A 23,839-nucleotide genomic window follows, 5' to 3' on the forward strand; every position below is an offset into this window, starting at 1 on the left:
CACATCCTTTCCTCTGACCTGGATTGGGCAGCTCAAAAATGGCCATGAGCTGAGTATGAAGAAGGAACAGCTGCTGGGACACTTTTGCTGTCTCAGGAAATCTGACAGCCCTGGGAGCCAGGCTGGTGGCTAATTTTAAACTCGTGCTCAGTGTATTTGTGTCTGTGGGAGTGCAATTTCCAGCCCCGCCGCAGCCCACACTGCACCGAGCCGAAAAGGGACCCAGAGGGGGCTTCAGCCTCCCTTGGACTAAGGAAGGGGGCTTGGCTGCGGGGCGAAGAAGAAGAAGAGGAGGGAGCCCAGTAAGCCAAGCCTGGCTGGAGTAGGCATCTAGCGGGGGAAGAGTCACCATGGAGCCCACTTCTGGCCAGGACGACAGCCAGAAGAAAAAGCAACAGAAGGAAAAGGCCAAGAAAGCAGCTCTGGAGCTTCCCCCCAGGCCTCTCCGCTCTCTATTCTGCCTCACCCTCCAGAACCCAGTGCGCAAGGCCTGCATCGCCATTGTGGAATGGAAGTATCCTTTGAGGAAAGCGGCGGTGGGGTTGTCTCTAAGCTGGAGCCCAGCAGCAGCCATGCGTAGAGAGCGGTTGCTGATACCTGGAGGAAGGGCTGGGAGATATTTGCTAGCGCTGAAACCCTCTTGTAAACCTCTAAGCTCTACCCAGCAGCTGTTGCTTTTTATGTCCGCCTTAAGAAGAGCTCGAAAGCAACTGATCTTGGCATTTATCTCTGTCACAGAGAGGCTCTCAGTGGGGGTGGCGCAGGAAAGAACTCAAGGGGGAAAGCAATAGTTCTGGTCTGTATTGCCAAGTGGATGTGTGTCTGTGAGTGTAAACCAAGAGCTTTTCTACTAACACAGTCCTGGCCCCTGACTATTAGAAATATACAGTCCTGGAATCATTTATCTTAACACAGACATGGATGTAAATAATTGTATGGGTTTCAAAATGGAACTGGGGAGGCTTATGATGGTTCTTTCATCTGGATCCTCGACTGGAGTACAATGAGTTCAGGAACAGCCTCCCCTCCCCATCTTGTATCTTTAAGTATTTGACAGCTGAAGTCAATGAGTGTTAAGCAGGAAAGTCCTCTGCTCAAAGACCACTGATAATGTCTCTGATATTTCTGGACAGGCTAGTTTTGCTTCAGGCACAGGATCTAACAGCTCCACATATTTGATATTAGGAAAGAATTTCCCCCAAGTCAGACTGGCTATTAACCTTGTGAGGATTTTTCTTTTCTCCTCTTTTCTCTTTTCTCTTTTCTCTTTTCTTTTCTTTCCCTATCTTGATAGTGTGCAAATTGACTCATTTGCTTGAGCCTTCTGAATTGTTTTACCAATCTGTTTCTCGAATGGCATAGACATCTCTGCTTTGTGGTTGCTTATTCTCTCCTGCTCTCTGCTTGTGACACACTATAACTTGGGATGATGAAGATTAGCTTTAAGGAACAAATCACTAACCTGGTGGCAGCAAGCAGTTGAGAAGTGCATTCTCAGCATAAAGCAGATTAAAGCCATTCCTGCAAGAATGTGTTTTAGATCAGTAGTGTGGGCAAGAATGACATGAGGACAGTGTTGTGTGAACAGCACCTGCATCCAGCACTGAATGTGCATTATCACATAGTGTGTACATGCCCAATGTGTAATGCTAGGTAATAGTTTTAGTAGTAAGAAAAGCACGAAGTTAATAGGACACTGATTTGGACACTTTTACAAGGGAGTGGACATTTGCAGGGGCTTGATTAAGGTAGTAGGAATGTCAATGCAGGAAGATGCTCTGAATTGCCTGGAATGAATCAGTGAGTGTGTTCTAACATGCCGGAGTACACACAACACTCAAATCTCCATTTCTTCCATCACCACAGCTGCTCTTTGCTTTCCACCCACCAGTTGTTACGCCTCATCTCCATTGCTAACCTCATCTTGAAATGTGTTTGAGTATTGTGCACATTGTACTGAATTTGTACATAATATTAAAGTTCGGTTGCTATCTTTACCTATTTGGTTGGTACAGCATCACCTCTCTTTAACTTAGATCCTTCTCCTAAGTACATTCCTTGGTCCTGGCAAATGAAATTCTGGGCATGTAAAAATTTGGGACTGGAAGTGTGTTGAATTAAAATTGAGCACTTATACAGTGGAAATATGCTTTCTGGTTGCATGGAAATGTTTATTTTGGTGTTTCATATTTCATTGTTACTTTGCCAAGGAATAGAAGTTTCTCTCTCTCTCTCTGCATTCCCTCCTACAAACCATTTGTTCACTTAGCACAACAGAAGTTTGTATTTCTTCTTGTGTTAAAGTGTACGCTGTTGCATAATGGGGATGCGACATAGCTCCATAGGAGAACATCTCATTTGCATGCAGAACATCCCTGGCTCTGGCATCTGCATGTAGGCCTGGGAGAGAGCTTGGTTGACAAACAGAATGCATTCCAGGAGTTCTTTTGACTCCCAGAACCATTCGAAAACCAAGGTGCGGCTTCTGATTGGCTGCAGGAGCTTCCTGCCAATTGGAAGCCACGGAAGCCACACTGGATATTCGGCTTCCAAAAACCATTCGAACACTGGAACACTCACTTCCAGTTTCCGATCGTTCGGGAAATGAAACATTCGGCAACTAAGCCGTTTGTCAACCAAGGTACGACTGTACTGGAGAGCCACTGCCAGTCAGTGTTGGTATACTGAGCTAGATGAAGCAATAGTCTGACTCTGTATAAGGCCGCTTCCTGTGCTCTCCTCTTCTTTCTCACTCTCACTTTCTTTCTTTTCCTTTCTCTAAGCTCCATTTTGTGTGGTGCTGAACCTTTTAATCATAACCACAAAACATCCAAACCCAAGAACGTAGGAGTAGACTAACCTCTTCTGCATATGCTGAACTCTACTAATAATTAATGGCAATACATAGTGGACCCCCTTTTAAAAAGTTTTCAGGGATTCTCCAGGTAGTATCATTGTTTCTTTCCTTGGATGGATGGTTGCTTCTATTTCCCGCTCATCCTTATATAATAAAAGCTTCAATGGCTATGAAAACATGGTGTCCACTGTGACCATTACCGCATGCTTTACATTATAACACAATTCATACTCCTAGTGCTAAAGATCCCTTGATTCTTCAGAATCAAAATAGCAGCTGCAGTAGAAGAGTCATATAATATAGGATGTCCCACTGCTGCATATGGAGAGTCTCCCCACCCCTGTCCTTTTTATTGCCCATTCTTGAGCATTTATTGTGCTCGCAATGGTATTGTGTGTGTGTGTGTGTGTGTGTGTGCGCGCGCGCGCTGGGGCTATACATGATTCCACTTTCAATACTGTTTATACCTACAAATGTTTCAGGGTGGCCATACTGCTTCATTTCCAAGGTCCCATAATTTCCTGTGGAAATCGTGTAGCTTTTATACCACAAATATTCCAGGTTTGTTCTTGTTTTTCAGTCCCTTTCGTTACCCCATAGTGCAAGAGATAGATAGTGCTCCACCAGATAGAAATGGTGTGATAACAGTGGGGAAGCATTGCAGAACAACTAATAAAGCAGAATTGTGTGTGGATAGTCCCGTATAAACCCACTACTAATGTGCCATTATTGCATCAATGACAAGTTGCACGATACACCCACAAAACATTTTAAATATGCTTATCTCAAGTGTACTTATTAAGTAAAGCCATCTCCCTGCTCTTCATCTCTGCTGAAGCCTGAATGAAAGGTGGTGGTGGTGGTTGCAGTAGACCCTCCAAACACTTAGGGTATAATCCTATGGCACCTGTAAGGGTGCCCCAGGGGCCATGGGATAGATTGGGCCTGCTCCTCTAATGTCGGAGACAGAATTCTGATGTTGGATCCTCTCTCCCTGCGGCTGCCAGATCTTCCAATGAACTGGGCCCAGTTTACATCAGAGCTCAATGTCTGTTAGGCCCCAAAGGGTGTGTGCTGATCAGCAGTTCAGATGCAGAGGATCCAACTTAATAAAAAAAACAACAATAATATATTTATACCCTACTCATCTGGCTGGGTTTCCCCAGCCACTCTGGGTGGCTCCCAACAGAAATAGAACATCAAGCATTAAAAATGTCCCTAAACAGGGCTGCCTTCAGATGCCTTCTAAAAGTCAGATAGTTGTTTATTTCCTTGACATCTGATGGGAGGGCATTCCACAGAGTGGGCGCCACTACTGAGAAGGCCCTCTGTATGTAAACTAGGAATGGGCAAAACATCAAAGGAGAATTCTACTGCGAAATGTATATGCCTTTTCCAGGGTGATCCCAGTTCCCAAACATGTCTTCAAATTTTTTTTTGGGGGGGGGGATGTTGTCACACTCCTGAACATGAGTTAATCTCTACCTTCCTTTTCCCTCCAAGTGTGTCCAGTAAAGTTTGGGTTCTTGTTTTCAAATTGAAGCCCAGAAGTGGACGGAGGATTCCCCACCCACGCTTCCACTCTTCTGGCAGAGCACAGGATAAAGTGGCCTTCATATTTCACCACCACCTCATGATTGCAGCCTTAATAGCTGATGCACGGCCATTTCTTATCATCATAGCCACCACAGTTGTCTCCTCTCAGTGGTGCAGCTAGGTAATTTCAGATCCTGGGCATAATGGCCTTGGGAGTGGGGAGGGGCTTTAGGTGGTCCTACGTATTGCTTCAGATGTGAAGCACACAGGTAGAATTCACCTTCTATTCCACACCCTCCAACATTTGTCGGATGAAAATAGGGACGTCCCATTCTGTAATGATAATTTCGCTTTTTATACCCCACACATCTTATTGGGCTGCTCCAACCACTCTGGGCAGCTTCCAACATATATAGAAACGTAATAAAACATGAAACATTACAAAAACTTCCCTATACAGGATTGCCTTCAGACGACTCAGGGGTCAGATAACTCCATACCCTCCAACATTTCTCCATTGAAAATAGGGACATCCTAAGGAAAAGTGGGACATTCTGAGATCAAATCAGAAGCCAGGACAGCTTCTCTAAATCAGGGAGGTCCCTGGAAAATTGGGATACTTGGAGGGGCTGCTATTCCCACACCACCATTCCATCTTTATGACTGCTTCTGTGTTTCTGATGTGTTAAAGCAACAAACAAACAACAGTTTTCCAGACTTGGCAAGGAGGGGAAAGGATAAATGCTCTGAGCGTGTACAGTTTTGCATTTTAAATACAGTGGTACCTCGGGTTACATACGCTTCAGGATACATACGCTTCAGGTTACACACTCCGCTAACCCAGAAATAGTGCTTCAGGTTAAGAACTTTGCTTCAGGATAAGAACAGAAATCGGGCTCTGGCGGTGCGGTGGCAGCAGGAGGCCCCATTAGCTAAAGTGGTGCTTCAGGTTAAGAACAGTTTCAGGTTAAGAACAGACCTCCGGAACGAATTAAGTACTTAACCCGAGGTACCACTGTACACGCAGGTTGATTTCCAAGAACTCCTTGTTGTTCTACTTCAACCACCAAGCCTCACCTTACCATGCTCACTCAAGGCATTGAAGTCTGGGTTTATTCCATTAGCTGCCTTTTGTAACTACCTTTTGTACACATACAAACTGCAGCATGATGGACTAGTATAACTTTGAAGGTGAGAGGATTGAGTGGGTTCTTATGCCTCTGGGGTATAGGGGAGGGAGAAGAAACATTTCCTCATTGGGAAGGTCAAGGGATCGATCACCACAAACAGGGAAGAAGATACACACACACACACACACACACAGGCGGACAGAGGGAGAGCTTGTATCAAGTGACATTTAATACACATCTCCAACAACCTTACATGCCCTCAGAACTACTCTGGGCACCTTGTAAACTGTACTGCACCCAGAAAATAATCAATCATGGCTAGATACAGTCTGGATGATTCTGTCCATTTTGGTTTCTCTCAGTTTCTCATTTTTCAGTTCTCCACATTTTTGCATCAATTTGCGATTTTTTTTTAAAGGTCCTTTTAAAAAACCACCTGCATTTTAATGCAAATTTCTCCTAATATGCACATTTTTGTACACCATTTTGCATACCAAATACACATTTTGTTATTTTCACTAATATATACATTTTTTGTGCCTATTTTACCCTAGTACATGGATTTTTGTACACATTACTTGGCTGTAGAATTGCATGGCTAATTTCAAAGAAGTGTGAATTTCAGAGGATGGTTGTGGTTCATTTCACATATTATTTCAGAGAGTGTATATTAGGTAGGTTCACCTTTAAATGTTAACTGAATTGAATTTCCCTCCCATCCCCTTTTTGTGATGTTGCTGTTTTCAGCAGAACTGGGAAAATATTTTTGCAAAACATTGCCTTACTACCACCTAAGATTCCAGCACACTGTGGCTGCATTCTATGATATCTGACAAGTTTGGTGTTCTAAGACACCTGGAACTTAGTGGGACAATGTGATGTGTAATTTTAAAGGATATATATTTAAGCACACGAAAGAGATGAGATTTTACATAAAATAATTAGTAAGACCATAAGGATCATTCTTTCTTAACATCTTCTGGCTCAGTCTTCTCATCGGCGATGGCCTTTCCCAATCCTCTTTAATTAACACTTGTTATTAACACGAATGCCCTCTAAATGGTTTTTAACTATTCTGGTTCATGCTGCAATATTAAGTGACCAGATTTTCTTTAGCAAGCATCCACAGACCTTTCGAGACCATCATCCTGCTGACCATTTTTGCCAATTGCATTGCACTGGCGATCTATGTGCCCATGCCTGAAGATGACACCAACAAAGCAAACACAAGACTGGTAAGAAATTCCTATTATTATTTCTGTTTGCTATTGTTCTCTCGGAGTGCTTCACTCCCTGGCTCGAGCCATTACTTATTTTCAGTGTCTGACGCTCCAAGCTACCTTCATAGTAATTGCTCAGACAGGCACCTTTAGAAAGATCATCCCCTGTCCCTAATATTTAATGTACAAAATCTCAAACCTCAAGCTACTGTATGACCTGAATCACTTGTTTCGTGCACAGATATATTTGGTCAACTGCATCTTGGGACAATAGCTAGGGGAAAGGAAGTGTACCACATTCTTGCCATTTTTCTGTCCATTGGAAGTTTCACATGGCCATTTCTGATCAGAGTGTGGGGATACAATTGTTTTCTCTGCCCAATCTTTTTCAAAATTTTGTCTACAAGCATAAAAATAGTTTCACCTTACTGTTCAAGAATGGGATGCTTTGGAATTCCTCTTCTTCCATAACAATGTCACATCCAAAATATATTCTTTGTCTTTCCCCTGCATTTTTTCAAAATGCATTTTGGAGAGGTGACTTCCATGGTTTCATTGATAAGAAGGAAAAATTCCCTTTATGCACTGTTCAGGGATGGATCATCTGGGATACAACTGCATATGGCTGAAGACTTTGATCCCTTTATTACCAGGCGCTATGTGAATGCCAGATGCCCATATTTTCAGGAGCATCTCTGAAAGAGAAAGTTGATCCATAGCAAGCCCAGTCCATTATACTCTTAACTTGCCTCTTCTGTAATGCTGAATATTGTGATAGTTGACAATCATCAAGCAGAACATGGGAACGGGGAAAGAGAGAGAATGAGAATGAAAGAATGTATTAGTTGCACACACTGATGCATAATTTAGTTGCACAAAGGACAGTGTGCCTAGGGAGGGCAGGATGCACAGACAGATTCAAATACCTATTCTTTGTGGGAGGGGGGGGGACACATTTTAAAGGACATTTGCTGTTTTTACTTTTTATACTTTGTAATTAGTAGTGAAATAGGTACTACAGAGGAATAATTTTATGTGGTCTGCAACATTTGTGTGTAAGAGACTGCTTGTACCCTTCCTAAATGCTGTGTCTAGTTCCATAAGGAAAATATGAATTTCCTGTTAATATTTAAGAATTTTGTGTACTGATTCTGTACAGTAACACCCCCAATAATATATATCAAAAAGAGAGAAATAATCCAGCCTCTTCGGTGCATCCTCTAAAGGAATTTGCTGCAGTATTCTGGCTAACATTTGCTTCCCAGCTGTGGAATGTCTTCCTAAATAACTGGAATTGCTAAATGATATCCAACATAGAGCTGCTGTTTCATAGAAAGATATAAGGCAAGGAAATGCTGAGCAGACTGTCCCAGTGACCCGCCCTGCTGCATCTGTCAGACTTCCCTTCAAGCTGTTAAAGGCAAAGGAGACCTGTCCAAGTTGCATGCTAACATGTCCCCCGCATCACTCAGACATGAGAGCCTAGTTAGGACCCACTGAGTTACTAAACAGGAACCATGTGCTAGTTGGAATTTAGTAGTTCTATTGTAAGAAACTGTTTCAAATTGTGAACTGTGTGTTAGCAGAACTGCCAATTAGTATGGAGGATAAGTGAGGAGGGCCTTCGGGGATGGCCCTACTATTGGGCAGAGTGAGTAACCTGCCTCAGGTGGCACATTTGCAGCCTCCAGCTATTCCTCCTGGGCCACTTACCCTTACTAAGTTCAGCCTTTTGTCCCATGGCATCTTCTGGGTGCCCTGAACTAGCCTAATAGCTCAAGTGCTATAGGGAGTGCTGTCCCATCACCAGTGTTTATATGGCTTCTGTATGTGGAGCAGGGAGCAGGTGTCATCTGAGGAAGCAAAATGTCTAGGACTGGCCTTGGGGGCCTTTAATGGACTCCACAAATCCTACCCTTGCCTCTCCCCAATTTTACCCAGATTATGCTCACCTATTCTCCATAGCCTTCTAAAACCAAGAGGATCATCGAAAAACATAAGGGCCTTCTCCACCCCCTTTTCATTCAAACCCTGGAACCAGCCTTGCTTGTATGTTAAGAGACACTTGAAAGGGTCTTGTCTTGGGAATGAGTGCAAAATATATAAAGAAAGAATAACTCTAGGTAACGTCAGTCTGCTTCATTCTGAAGCATGCAAAGCCTGACAGGGAAGGGGCCCTGGCAACCCTGAGGGGAGTTTAGGGTGACGGACAGTTGCAGCTGTGAGGGAGAAGAAGGCAACAGCAGCCTCTGGTATGAATGCTGGGACAAGGAAAGTACAACCACAGTAACTATTCTAGGCTGTGACAGGCGAAGGTAACCATGCCAACAATCAGGTCAAGAAGGATGGACCAGGCTTTAAAACTAGTCTGCAGCTTTTTTGCCCCAGTTTCCTTCTGTCTTTACCTTTGCTGGGTAACATCTCCCATGCCATAAAGTGCTGGCAGGGATGCAGAGTTGTTCAATGGAGTGCTGGTCCAGGGACACTCCACATGGGAAGAATCCATTGGTCCCCCTATAAAAACACAAAACCAGATTAATATTGCTTCCGTTTGAGTGCCAAAGCAAAAGGGATGCTGAGGAAGGGAGCCAAGTCATATTATCTCCAAGGCTTAGCAGAGAAATGAGGAGCAGATTTGCCCTTACCTTTGGCACAATTAACCCCCCCCCCCAAAAAAAAAGGGGAGAGAGGGCTGTGACAGAAAAGTTTGTTTTGCTGGGCAGGTTGGGTCTCTAAGTGTTTACTTTTTCTTTTTCCCTGCCAGCAAATGGTGAACAAACGGCATCTTATGATTGGTGGGGTTCCAGGAGTGGGAGTTGAAAAGGAGAGGATTTGGAGAGACAGTTTATTAGGTTGGGATAGAGGTTGGGAAAATAGGTTGGGAGATAGGGAGTGAGAGGAGAGAGAGTTGGTTCTGTGTAGAAACATCCACTCTGAGGAATATATCATAAGCTAGAGAAAGGAGTCTCTGAGCTTAGTGTGAAGGACAGTGTGTGGTGTCCTGTAAGAGAAATTAGGCCAGGAATTAACTTGGAGGCTGAGGCTGAGCCAGGAGAAGTAGAAGCTGTGAGAATGCAGTCTACTTAGGACTCATTCTAGTCAGGAGGGGAAAAATACTTCTACAAAAAGAGAGGACTCCCAAACCAGTTAAGAGGGGTGTGGTGATCTCTTGGGTCTGTTACTTGGAGTACCTCAGGAGTAGGGTTGTCAAAGGGGTGTGTAACTGCAGAAAATACCACCTTGTTTAAGAACCAAAGTATTAAGCGGCAACAGCTGTGCAACAACTGAGAAAGAACTGAAGTGAAATAACATTATAAACTGAAGTATCCTATGTTTTACCCATTTTGTGTCATTAACTTCCTATGTTTAATAAAATATTTCTTGTTTATTTGATCGAATCCTGCCTGAGACTCCAAATTATTAAGTTTTCCCTCACACAAGTCCCCCACAAGATAATCTGGGGTAGTTTGTAGGAATTCAGGTAATTGGTGTTCTGTGAGGTGGGTGCACTATATTTAAGTGAGGGTGGGCCCAACAGCGCCAGGGAGAAAAGTGCTGTCGTGCCATCGCAAGGGCCAGCTGTTATTTCCCCCCTGATGGGATGGCAACCCTAAAAGAATGATTGGCTGAAAATATGGTATCCACTTCCATGAAAAATCTGTCAGCATGAATCCATCTTGTATAGATTGTAGCAAAATGGGGAAATCTGATCTTTACTGCTAAATGGGAGCAATTGTGGTTTTCTGTGGATTTGCATTTGCTCCAATTCAGTGCTAAAGGGCAGGTTTTCCTGGGGAAAGCTGTGAGGCAAACAGAAAACCGCTCAAACCCATATCTAGAAAGCACAGGACAAGTGTTAAGTATGGACGAGCCCTTAGTGGGACATTAAGTTTAAGTCCATTTCAATGGGTCTATTCTGAGTTAAACTTAGTTGAATACCACTCAGCATCTTGAATAATTAGTTGAGCTTTCTAGTTAATATTGGCTACTCTTACATCTCAAAGAGTCTGGCAATACCCTAAAAATCAACAAATGTATTATGGCATTAGCTTTTGTGGACTACAATCTGGTTCATCAGATGTATAAAGTGGATGAACGAATGCATTTGACAAAGTGGGCAAACTTACGGCATTGTAGATTTGTTAGCCTGTCAGGTACTGCAATATTTCTGTTGTTTTTGCTGCAGCAGACTAACATGGCTACCCCCTGGAAACTACTTCATAACAAGACTTATCCAGCTTTAAATGAAGATCAAGGCACAGTAGTATGCATGCTGATTGGATTTATCAGCATGCTTTTGGGTGAAAAGTTCTCAGTAATTGGTTAACATGCATATTTGTAATTACTCCCACGTCAATTTTATGGCTGTGTAATTGGCATCACATTGTACGCAACACGTTACTTAGCATTTGATGAATAAGGAAGCTGTAGAATTATAAAAGGCCCGCAATCTTATTTAGTCCCCAAAAGGCCAAAGCTTATTTTACAACGGATCAGTTAGTCTTTAAGACCCTTTGATGTACATAAAACACATACACCCTCCAACATCCCTCTGATGAAAACCAGGACACATGCCTTTGATACCGTGCTGCTGCATAAGTCAGCTAGCTCATGTGAGAGCACAACACCACTGCAGGCTCCGGTTCATTCTCTTCCCTGAGCTCGGTGGCGGCACTGGAGGGGGTGGTGGTGGAAATGGGACATTCTAGGATCAAATCAGAAGCCAGGATGACTTCTATAATTCTGGGATGTCGTGGGACAATCAGAGCACTTGAAAGTTATGTTTAAAAGTTTGTTGATAAAAGGGATGCTGCATTTGAGATTGTTCCTTCATCTTGATCTAGGGGAAAGACAACGGCCATTTGTGTTTTCCTGTATCAGTGGTGGGGAACCATTTTCTGCATTGTCTTCTGCGCACCCTTCTGAGGGCTACATGCCAATGACATAGGGGTCAGAGGTGAAAGCAGGCAGAACAATGAATGTAAAGTTTACCTTTGTGCAGTAGGCTGCTTTCTACCCCTCTCAATCCTCCATCCAGACAAGCAAGAGGTGCCACCAGACTTTAAGGACATAACACTATGGAGGCAAAAATACTTGGGGTGCAAAGCAAGGCCAGTGAGAGGTGTGGCTGGGGGGAGCCCTGAGGGCCAAATAGAGTGACCTGGTGGTTGCATGTGGCCCTCAGGCCTGAGCTTCCCTATCCCAGTCTTTTAAAGGAAACAGGAACCAAGGTATACTTGATAGTGTGGAAGGCTGTATAAAAAGAAGAAGAAATGCCACTGTGACCCAAACAATACCTGGAAAATTATGGATTTAAGATGCAACTGCTCTGATGAATTTTGAGATAGCGCAGAGCTGTTGTGGCCGAAATGTGTTGGCTGATGGGATTTGTGGTCCAAAGTATTGCAGGGAAGGGAACTAGAGTGTGGCAACCTGACTGAGACTGTAATCTATATCACTAATCTTGCCCATCTTCCCTCTCCCGTTCTCTGTCTTGCAGGAGAAGCTAGAATACTTCTTTCTCACAGTATTTGCCATTGAGGCACTGCTAAAGATAATTGCCTATGGATTTTTATTCCATGCAGACGCCTACCTCCGAAATGGCTGGAATGTGCTGGATTTCACCATAGTATTTTTGGGGTAAAGGAGTTCAGTTTTTTTCCTGTCTGTGTGTATGTCTAGATTTCGTTAGAAATTTATGTTAAACATATTCAAATAAATGCTAAAAGCACATTAACAGTATAATCCTATATATATGTCTTCTCAGAAGTAAGTCTCATTGACTTTAGTGGGACTTACTCCCTGGCAGTGCTTTTCCCCCTGAAAAAACAACAACGTGTTTAGGTACGCTCATTTGGACCCAAGAAAATCACCATTTATAGTCCAAATCAGGGAAAATAAATACAGTGAATGGACAAAAGTACAAAGATTCACAAAATGTTTAGGTGTATGCGCACCCCTGCGTACCCCCAGAAAAAAAGCACTGCTCCCTGGTAAACATTTATAGGACTGCAATATAATGGGGCTTGCTTCTGGGTAGGCATTTTGAGGATTGCAAAGTTGTAGCTTGTTTTCTTTTTAGAGTTTTAAACATTGTACAAAATGCATTAAAATAAATACACGTTTACAAATAAAAGTAGCAAAGTATGGTATGAGGCATATGAGGCTACCACTTGCTGATCCTTATGATTCAGCTGTGAGACCAACCAGGCACTCCAGCTTAGAGCAGAGCCGGACTTTTAACCCAGAATATACAGTTTTGCCTGCGCAGTTACTAATCAGTGTGCTGCAGAGAAGCGAGGTGATGAAGTTAGTATTTTTCTGCATCACCCAGTTAATATAGCACAGTAATGCAGTGAGGTTCAACCATGATACATATTGGCCTATACTGCCCTTGCTTCGTGTGGTTGCCAATGTGGCAGTGTACAAATCAGGCTATTTTTTAATTTTATTTTATTTTTGTCATTCTACCGCAGAGCTTTCCCACTGGACTCAATCTACCGTATTTTTCGCTCTATAAGACGCACCAGACCACAAGACGCACCTAGTTTTTGGAGGAGGAAAACAAGAAAAAAAATATTCTGAATCTCAGAAGCCAGAACAGCAAGAGGGATCGCTGTGCAGTGAAAGCAGCAATCCCTCTTGCTGTTCTGGCTTCTGGGATAGCTGCACAGCCTGCATTCACTCCATAAGACACACACACATTTCCCCTTTCTTTTTAGGAGGGAAAAAGTGAGTCTTATAGACCAAAAAATATGGCATGTGGAGTGATTTAAAAGTAGCCTCCATGCAACAGCTGCAACATGCACACTGTGGCTGCAGAAGCCATAGGAACCAAGCTTCCTTTCCTCCTGGGAACATAGTGGGGTGGTGTTTAAAAACTTTCCCTTTCATTCGTTATTTGACTCTTGCTGCATCTGCATAGTTCCCACCATACTCCTGTCCCTTGTTCACCATTTTCTTTGTCCATTTTCTTGTAGAGTCTTCACAGTGATCCTGGAGAGAGTCAGCGTAATAGAAAGCGCCCTTCTCAGTGGGCAGGGTGGCTTTGATGTCAAAGCCCTGAGAGCCTTTCGGGTGCTGCGGCCCCTACGCCTGGTGTCAGGAGTACCAAGTGGGTGAAATGTCCTTTGGGTTAGATGAGTAGATGCAGGCAGAAGGCTAGAACAAGGATGACTGGACACAACTCCCTTAAGCCAGGGGTAGCCAGATATCTTCCAGATAGCATTGGACTGCAGCCATCACTGAGGCTGGCTGGAGTTGGAATCTAACAACATCCAGAGAGCACCCCATTGACTACCCATGACTCCATTGATAATCAGAGAAATAAGAAATAAATATAGATTATGTTCTTATGTTAAATTGTTTGGGGTGAGGAGCAGGAAACTGTAACAGACTATGCCAAGTAACTAGAACAGGTGACACCTGCAGGTTGGCCTTCAAAGAGTTTGAAAAGTATTTAATCACATCCAAACACTCATGGGGGCAGTGAGGTAGCCTTGGAAGAGAGAGCCAACCAAAACAGTAATTGAGTCCAGGTAACTGACAAACACTAAAAACTCAATTTGTTAATTCATGGAGAACATTGACTACGATGGCAAGAACTTCTGTGTTATTTGCTTCACCAAAAGGAGGGCTGTGGCTCAGTGGTAGAATACATGCTTTGAATGCCAAGGTTCAATCTCTGGTACCTCTGCGAAAGACTAGGAAAGATTCCTCTCTGAAAAGCCTGAAGAGCTGCTGCCACCCAGTGTTGACAATACTGTTTAACCAATTCACTGATGAACCAATATCCTAATTCAAAATAATGCAGTTTGCCTGTGACACTAACTTTGTGCACATTATTGGACTTCAGCTAAAAGTGAATGGGAGGCTGAAGGTGTAGCATTCTGTTCTCTCTTCCTCATCTTCAAGAGCAGCAGCACCATGAGTCTGACTTTAGTCTCTGCTTCCTCCTGAAAGAAAAGAGCAGCCTTGTTGCTACGGAAAGGGTATAGCAGCAGGAAACTTCTCCCAGGTAGGGCCAGTCCTATCATGAGGCAAAGTGAGGATTCTGCCTCAGATGGCAGGTGCTGATGGGGCAGTGGCAGTGAGGTGTTGAAGGATACAGCTGTTTGTGCCATATGCCATAACCTGTGCCCAGTGCTGTCAGGATGCTGTCAGCAGCTCCTGGCTGGTTGCCCAGGAAAGTATAAAGGCAAAGGAAAAGTTTCTTACTGTCCTTTTTTATTTCAATCTTTACAGAGAGAGGCTATAGAACCCAGCCTCTTGGATAATGGCATTGTCCCTAGTGAATCTCCACCCCACCATCTCTCCCACTACCTCATTTGTCATTCTTATCGTCTCCTCTATGGGTGCTGCTACGTGCCTTCTGTTTTTGAGCTCTTTGCTCTCCTACTTTTATAAGGCTCGCCGGGTTCTGGGAGATGGAGGGTCTGGAATGCTTTCCAATGACAACGTGTCAGCTGGGTGTTGTTCTGGCCAGTGGTGGAGCTTCATGCTCCTGCACCAGGGGGGCAGAGAGCAGGGGGGGGCTGGCACACATCCCAGGGCGGTCTTCACCATTCCTCGTCTGCCCAGTCCCTGACAAGTGCCTACTAATAAATCCCCCAAGTGTGGTGGAAGTTTCTGTCCCATGACCAGTGCCGAAGGAAGATTCAACTACCCATCCAGCTGTACAACTGGGGGAAACTGAAAAATAGCACAAGCCCTGCCCCCCGATGTGTTTGTTGCTATGTTCATAGCACCACTGTTTATTTATTGCACAGTCTTGTAGAAGTCACCACATCTCCCTTATGAAATGCAGGTCAGTGCTCATGAGGTTAGAAGGTTAAATTGTAGATGGGATCATACGACAGCATATGGCAGCAACTGGAAAGCAGAAAGATGTAGTGCAAGGGTGCGAAACTTATGGCCCTTCAGATGCTGTTGGACTCCAACTCCCACCATTCCTCACCACTGGCCATGCTAGATTAGCTGGAGTTGGAGTCTAACAGGATCTGGAGGACCACAGGTTCCCCATCTCCAATGCAGTCAATAGAATAAAGATGGTGTGAACAGCTGGCTCTCTTCCTTCCTGTTACAGGTCTGCAAGTGGTACTGAACTCAATCGTCAAGGCTACGTTGCCCCTGATCCACATTGCTGTGCTTGTTGTCTTCATGCTCGTCATCTACGCCATTATGGGGCAGGAGCTCTTCAAGGGCAAAATGCACAAGACCTGCTACTACAATGGAACAGGTAGGGGGTGCAGTTGATCTGCTCATAATTTATAAAGCTGCAAGGAGGGGTCTGGGGCATCACCTTGAGCTACATCTATGAGGCAAAATATCTGCCTTTTGTGCTCTTGCATAAACAGGAAGTAGATGCAAACGAGAAGCCTGCTGCATCCTCTGAAACTGCTTCTATTAGAACTGGGGAAAGGGGTACACAGATAACAGTGAGTACAAGCTACCCTGACAGAGCCTCACATTTGTCCCTTTGTTTCCTTCCTTAGATATCATTGCAACCGTGGAAAATGAAAAACCATCTCCATGTACAAATTCAGGCCATGGGCGCCGCTGCACTATTCCTGGTTCAGAGTGCAGGGGCTATTGGCCAGGACCCAACTATGGCATCACCCACTTTGATAACTTTGGGTTTTCTATGCTGACTGTCTACCAGTGTATCTCCATGGAAAGCTGGACTGAAGTCCTCTACTGGGTAGGCTAAGCTTTGGGCGGGAAGGGAGGAAGATAATGTAGGGCTCTTTTGCAAAATGTAAGGGATGAGGAACTATGGGCATGTAGTCATGTCATCTCCCGGGCAGCGGACTTGCTCACTACAGAATGACACTGTTGTTTCAGTGAATTGGTCACCCCACATGCAGAGCATTCCCCTAGTTAGGGCACCTGTCTGCATAGGCTAGATATCAAGTTCTAGAAGATCCTTAAAGTGTGGGCTCTAGTTCATAAACATTCACTTAGTGTGAGCAACATACCTACCTTTGAAATTAGCACTGACTCAAACAAGTAATAATTTGTCAAAACAAATACTGCAGGGGTCCACATCCTCACCTTTAGTTTACCCACCAGGTCTCGCAGGTTTTTAATTTTTTTGTTTTTGTTTAGTGGAAAAGAAGGTATGATGGATATGTCATGGTCTACTCCCAGATTTGTCATGGTTGTTTCTCCAGCCCTTTTCCCAGAGAGTAGAAGATTTCCAGAGTGTCATGTATATGGACCACCTTACAAATCATTATCATCACATTTCTGTTCTGCCTTAGGTAAATGATGCCATTGGGAATGAATGGCCCTGGATCTACTTTGTCAGCCTCATCTTACTTGGGTCGTTTTTTATCCTTAATCTGATCCTGGGTGTGCTCAGTGGGTAAGCAGCTCATAGCATGTGGTATGCTATCTACTCTCTCAGCAGCATCAACATGGCAGTCTGTCCTGAATGTGACTTAAAACAGTTTAAGTCCTATGAGGAAATGATGATTTTTTTTTTTTATGTTGCTGGAAAAAAGCATGAAAGCTTCCTTTCCTTTGTCTCATATTCCAGTAGCTCCATTTCCCACTGTCAGACCTGATGCATCAATAGAATGCTAGGGCCTGAAAGGGACATCATAGACATATGAGCACATATTGTGGTGCAGCATGGATAGAGTACACTCAAGCAGTTGCATGTTGCTCTGCTTGCAACATATTGGACTGCCTGGGGACACTTGGCAAGCATGGCACTGCCAGGACTAGGGATGGGGCAAAGCAGGGACTTTTCAGCAGTATGAACCAGCACACTGCTCTTTCATGTTGAACCACAGTAAAACATTAAGTATGGCTTAACACGATGTGCAAACCAGACCATTATCTTAGTAATCCTTCTAACCCTCACCTTGTAATGTAGGACACTTTAATTAGGTCCAGATTCTAGCAGGGATGGCAGGGATGTGTGTGTGTGTGTGTGTGTGTGTGTGTGTGTGTGTTTAAAGCACAGAGCTAGTGGCTTGACTGAAACCACCAAGTCACTACTGAGCAAGACTTGAACTCAGCACCAACTCCCTGACACATCACTATGCCATACAAGTTCTCATCTGAGTTTTCCCCCCAGGGAATTCACCAAAGAGCGTGAGAAAGCCAAATCACGGGGTACCTTCCAGAAACTGAGGGAGAAGCAGCAGTTGGAGGAAGACATGAAAGGCTACATGGACTGGATCACCCATGCGGAAGTCATGGATAGCGACCGGACACGTGGAGAAGGTACTAAGCTTTTTTTATTGTCATTTTGGTTTTGTTTATTCTGGCCGGTTGATGATACTACTTAGAATCAATAGGGCTGAGAGCAGTGCTTGCTGGGAAATGTAGTCTGAGAGAAAAGGAGATTAGGAAGCAAGAAGGAAAATCGAAGGCCTGGGCAAAGTTGCAGAGCTACGTAGCATTTGATGTTAATGGATTTGTAAATAACACAACAGGTTTCTTACCTTTCTTCATCTTTCACAGGAATGATGCCATCAGACGAAGGTGGCTCAGAGACAGAGAGCCTGTATGAGATTGAGGGCATGAATAAATGGATTTTGTTTTTGTAAGTAGCATGCATATCATGCATGGCAATCCAAACATGCTCATGTCCTGCTGTAGTGCAAGAGCCCCAAAGCTCTCAAATCTTGCTGTGAGCATCACTTTTACTTCTTTTTTCAAATATTCCCCCCCATATCTTTGGAAATGTGAATTTTCATTTTTAAAAAATCGAAATATTTCCCATGTTGGACCTTTATGCACTCCATAGCAATTTCTCTCACTCTATCTCTTTAGTGCAATGCTCGTTAAATCCCAAAGCCAGAGATGTCCAGTATCAGTCAGATCATCTCTGTCAACTGAGTAAATGAAGGATTGAGACCCCTTTGTGTTTTTACACTGTAGAGTCAAAGAACCATAGCAGACCCTCCAAGTGTCCCTATTTTCCAGGAACTTCCCAGATTTACAAAAGCCATCCCAGTTTCTGATTTGATCCTAGAATGTCCTGCTTTTCCTTAGGACATCCCTATTATCATCAGATAAATGTTGGAGGGTATGGTAGGATGTCCCTATTTTATCGGAGAAATTTTGGAGGGTATGGAGTTATCCTACCCCTGAGCCATTTGAAGGCAATCCTGTATAGGGAAGTTTTTAATGTTTATTATGTTTTTATATATGTTGGAAGCCACCCAGAGTGGCAACCCAGTCAGATGGGTGGGATATAAATAGTAAAATTATTATTATCATTGAATAGGATGTCCCTATTTTCATCAGAGAAATGTTGGAGGGTATATCATAGAGTTGGAAGCATTTTCTCCCTGCACCCCCATCTATCTGTTGTGTCACCAACCACAAGAACCATGCTCGCTTCCCGCCTTTTCTTGCGCCAGCCATTCTGCTAGCACTACTAGCGCACTGCTAAGGTACTTTAACTTAGCGTAACATTGAATTTCTCCCACAGGGATTATTTATTCTTCCATCTGCACCTGCAGTTTTGATGGCCTTGTTAGGCCTTATGTGGTCCCCTTAAAGAGGCACAAACTAAATATTTGGAAGCCATCCTGGACATTGCAGATACCCAGGGAAGAAGGTGAACGTTGTGTTTTGCAGGCCTGCTTTAGTGCTGCACCACAACGACCATATTAGTAAGAGTGATGCTTTTCAAAAGTCCTGTGAAATTCTGAACACGGGCGCTAGAGCAAGTGAAAACTAAGAATAGGTAGGGTTCTGAAGCCGTTTTCAGGGGTTCATGTGCCACCATTCTGGTTTTAACTGTCTCCTTTTTCTCTAGTCGACACTGGCGGCGATCGAACCGTCTTCTCCGCAGAAAATGCCGCGAACTAGTTAAGTCCAGGTTTTTCTATTGGTTTGTCCTCTTGATTATCGCGTTGAACACCATCTCAATAGCTACTGAGCATCACCAACAACCTGATTGGCTGACCAAGGCTCAAGGTGAGTTGGGCACTCTGTTTAAGGGAACTTTGAAGGTTCTGATTAGCAGGGGGTGGTGCTGTGATGCTCTCAATCCTAAACTTCCTTGCTTGATCCTCCTTTCTGCTTCTCAGTGCCCTAGTCCCACTTTAACCCCATGCCAAACATGTTCCCATACCAATATACTTCCTTCTTGCCTCAAGCAGCAACTGCATTTAATATAGTTAAGCCCTAACCATAATGTAAGAGGTTGATTCTAAGGTGTGAAAGGCAAAAGTCAAAGGGAAAACTGAACAGACCGCAGGGGAACATAGGACAGGAAGTATATTGGTATATATATTTAAATTGGAAACTGGAAAATGTTATTCAAAATGCAAGAGCAGCAAGAACTTTGCTCAGTTATTTCCTTACCTGCTACTTTAACAACCCATATTTAGAGGGCCATTATCAAGAAGTTTCAACCCTACCTTAGATTTTCAACACGTACTGTGTTTAGGAATTAGAAGGGTCTCAGCATACAGGCTACCCCCTCCCCCCGCAAACCCCTAACATTATACACCCGCTACGTGTAATGGGTAGCTTGGTTCTTGCATGCACTCTTAACAACTTCTGTTAGGTGGCTTCTGCAAGTGGAAGCACTATTTACCAGCAGAGGAGAGCTGAGTAGAGTGAAGGAAGTAATTCTGGACTTCCTGTCTCCACTTCTTCCTCCCAACCCTCATGCTCTCTCTCTGAAGAGGAATTGGGCTCCTCATGGTCAGAGATCTGGTCCATTCATCATTCTGCTTACAGATATTGCCAACCGGGTGCTTCTGGCCCTCTTCACGATAGAGATGATTCTTAAGATGTATGCTCTGGGCTTCCGCCAGTACTTCATGTCAATCTTCAACCGCTTTGATTGCCTTGTGGTGTGCACTGGCATCCTAGAGATCATACTGGTGGAAATTACCTCCATGACACCCCTGGGCATCTCTGTTTTGCGGTGCATTCGCCTGCTGAGGCTCTTCAAAATAACTAAGTGAGTATGCCAACCATTTCTCATAGGACTTGGCTTCCAGAACCTTTGCCATCCTGGTGAGATGCAGTAGGCTTGGAAGTGGAACAGAAGCATCCAGCTAGTTTTGGAAACATAATGCTAGACTAGATGCATCTCTCATACTATCTGGCAGAGCTCCTTTGTATTCATTTGGTGGCCATAGAGTTGGTCACATCCGCACCATACATTTAAAGCACTCCCATAGCACTTTAACAGTCATGGCTTCCCCCACCCCACCCCCCAAATTCTGGGAGCTGTAGTTTGTTAAGGGTGCTGGGAACTAGTTTTGTAAGGGGTCTCCTAACAACTCTCCGCACCTTTAATGAACTGCAGTTCCCAGGATTCTTTGGGGGGAGCCATGACTGTTAAAGTGGTATCACTGTGCTTTAAATATTTGGTGTGCATGTGACCACCGTGTGGCTACCTGCTTCAAGTCCATCTCTACGAAGTAAAAGAGGATGTGAGATTTCATCTCCTGGTGTCTCTGAGTGAGGCTGAACAAATTGATTAAATCTGCCACCTGTTCTCTGCCTACGTATCTGTAGTGGAGAGCAGTGATTTGTCAAACGTTCCCTTGGATGAACTATGATGTTTGAAAATAGCTTCTCTAGTCCTGGGAACTAGTCATGTTAGGTATCAAGCTAGATTAGATGGCAGAACAGAAGATGGAGTCATCCAGGCATAGCAATCTCCCTGCTGATTGCAACTGAGCACACTGAGCAGCTGTACTTAATATAGCCAACAGTATGTCTCGTATACAGATAGATGCTATGTTGTTTTAATGCCTTTATTTGAGCTGCTATAGTCTTTGTTTGGTCTTTGGCATATCCCACCTTGGCATCAAGAGCGGGTGAAAAAAGCAAATAAATAAATTGTGTTTGTTGCCCTATTGGATGTGGCTGTACATGCTCAACTGCATTCAAGATGGCAGCCATGAGATTATAACTAGTTTTAGTTAATTAGTCATTAGGATGATTTATATTCTCTGTCTTCAGCTAGAAAGCTGAACTTCAAAGCTTGGCTCCTGGATCTGCAAGTATCTTAGCATCTTCACATAGGTGTGCACATAACGTTGGTGTCCCTCTCTAGGTATTGGACCTCTCTGAACAACTTAGTGGCATCTCTGCTGAACTCAGTGCGCTCCATCATCTCCCTCCTCACTCTCCTCTTCCTCTTCATGACCATCTTTGCCCTATTAGGGATGCAACTTTTTGGAGGGAGGTTTGACTTTGATGATACAGTGATACGGCGCAGCACCTTTGATAACTTCCCTCAGGCTCTCATCACTGTCTTTCAGGTACAACTTGGGGGTTTTAATAAGCCAGTTTAAGGGCAGGGTTTTGTAGGTGACAATTGTTGTCTTCTGTACTAAGTTCTGGCAGAAAATGGGTGACCAATGGGGGAAATAGGAATCTGTGAATTGTGGGATATTGTCTGAGCTTTGGGAACGCATAGACTTTTTGGACAATGGGGCCTGAGAAAAGGGTCTTTAACGAAGAGTTCTTCAAACTCAGATGAGAACCTAATGCAGTCTTCTCCAACCTGTTGTCCTCCAAATGTTGTTGGACAACAACTCCCATCCCCCCTGACCATTGGCCATACTGGCTGGGATTGATGGGACCAGATACCCAACAATATTTGGAGGGCACCAGGTTGGAGAAGCCAGGCCTCATGCAATGGTTGTGCTCAGGATACCCTGTTGCTGCTAATATCTCTCTCGTCTACTTCTAGGTCCTGACTGGGGAAGACTGGACTTCTGTTATGTACAATGGCATAATGGCTTATGGAGGGCCAGTCTACCCTGGTGTGCTGGTCTGCATTTACTTCATTGTTCTCTTTGTCTGTGGGAATTGTATCCTTTCTTTGCCCCATTAGGGGGGTGGAGTCCTCTATTAATAGAGTCAGATAAAAGCTCTTCTGCACTGAATTCTCATGCATTCATTTTGCAACATCACCATAAGATGCAATGTAAGTATTTCTCACAGCATTTCATGGTGACAGCATTTCAAGTTGGTCCATTTTCTGTCCACGCAGTAGATGGGTGTCTGCATGTGGCTATGAGGACCAGTACACAATCTGCACACCAGGATCCTCATTTTTGAAATGAGGTTCCCATTTCTTCTGACTGCTTCCTGCACTTTTCATTCTGCTCTACCTGCCAAACTGAATGGTGTGGGAAGCTGTACCCCATTATTAGGATGATTACTGTAGCTTATTAAGAATGTGCACAGGGGCCAGTGTGGTGTAGTGGTTAAGAGCGGTAGACTTGTAATCTCCGCTCCTCCACATGCAGCTGCTGAGTGACCTTGGGCTAGTCACACTTCTCTAAAGTCTCTCAGACCCACTCACCTCACAGAGTGTTTGTTGTGGGGAAGGAAGGGAAAGGAGAATGTTAGCTGCTTTGAGACTCCTATGGGTAGTGATAAAGCGGGATATCAAATCCAAACTCTTCTTCTTCTTCTTCTCTTAGGTCTTATTTATTTATAAATATAGAGACCACCCCTCATGTCAAATATCAGGGCAGTGTACAACCATATGTACAAAAGAGATAAAACAATATTTATTGATCATAAAAATGACTAGCTCACCTTAAACAATTAAAACATTGAATAGGCCTATTGACATAGTCTTCAAGAGCCATCTGAAGGTCAGAATTGAGGATGCCTGCCAAATCTCTGCTGGAAGAGTATTTCATAGCATGGGATACTAAATGCCCAACTTCTTGCTGAAGCCAGTCAAGCTTCTGAAACATGGGGAACAACCAACATTTCTTGATCTCAGTGATCAAGCTGGGATAGAAGGGCTCAGGGAGTCCTTTGGGTATCCTGGATGCAAATTGCTCAGGGCTTCAGGTTTATATTACCTAAACTCACACTGTATAATTCCTTAGCCTTCCTCCCCACAACCCAGATATCTTGCTCAATGTTTTCTTGGCTATTGCCGTGGACAACCTTGCTGAAGCTGAAACTTTGACCTCTGCCCAGAAAGCCAAAGCTGAAGAGAGGAAGAAAAAGAAAATGGGCCGGTCAGTTGTGCCTCCTGGTGGCCATGACAATATCTACCTCTGGGTTCTCATCTGGGACCCAACAGGGGGCTTGGCTGAACTGTAAGGTGTTTCCTGCCCCCCCCCCCAATAATA

General features: G+C 44.0%; 1 protein-coding gene across 2 annotated transcripts in view; it reads left to right on the forward strand.

Annotated features, from left to right (window-relative positions):
- CACNA1S (calcium voltage-gated channel subunit alpha1 S) overlaps nt 1-23,839 on the forward strand; it is a 55,663-nt gene continuing 31,824 nt past the window's right edge. Inside the window, exons 1-14 of one of the 2 annotated variants that reach the window (XM_083445610.1) lie at nt 1-514; nt 6,653-6,758; nt 12,244-12,383; nt 13,724-13,857; nt 15,829-15,981; nt 16,238-16,443; nt 17,006-17,109; nt 17,830-17,978; nt 18,219-18,300; nt 19,525-19,685; nt 20,457-20,682; nt 21,790-21,997; nt 22,432-22,552; nt 23,611-23,725. In XM_083445610.1, the coding sequence (XP_083301736.1) occupies nt 351-514; nt 6,653-6,758; nt 12,244-12,383; nt 13,724-13,857; nt 15,829-15,981; nt 16,238-16,443; nt 17,006-17,109; nt 17,830-17,978; nt 18,219-18,300; nt 19,525-19,685; nt 20,457-20,682; nt 21,790-21,997; nt 22,432-22,552; nt 23,611-23,725 (2,069 nt within the window). In that variant the 5' untranslated portion in view covers nt 1-350. The remainder of the gene's footprint in view (nt 515-6,652; nt 6,759-12,243; nt 12,384-13,723; nt 13,858-15,828; nt 15,982-16,237; nt 16,444-17,005; nt 17,110-17,829; nt 17,979-18,218; nt 18,301-19,524; nt 19,686-20,456; nt 20,683-21,789; nt 21,998-22,431; nt 22,553-23,610; nt 23,726-23,839) is intronic. The other variant, XM_083445611.1, reaches the window with a different exon arrangement.

This window comes from Podarcis tiliguerta (genome assembly GCF_965153285.1).
Source record: "Podarcis tiliguerta genome assembly, chromosome: 6".
NCBI classification, from domain to species: domain Eukaryota; kingdom Metazoa; phylum Chordata; class Lepidosauria; order Squamata; family Lacertidae; genus Podarcis; species Podarcis tiliguerta.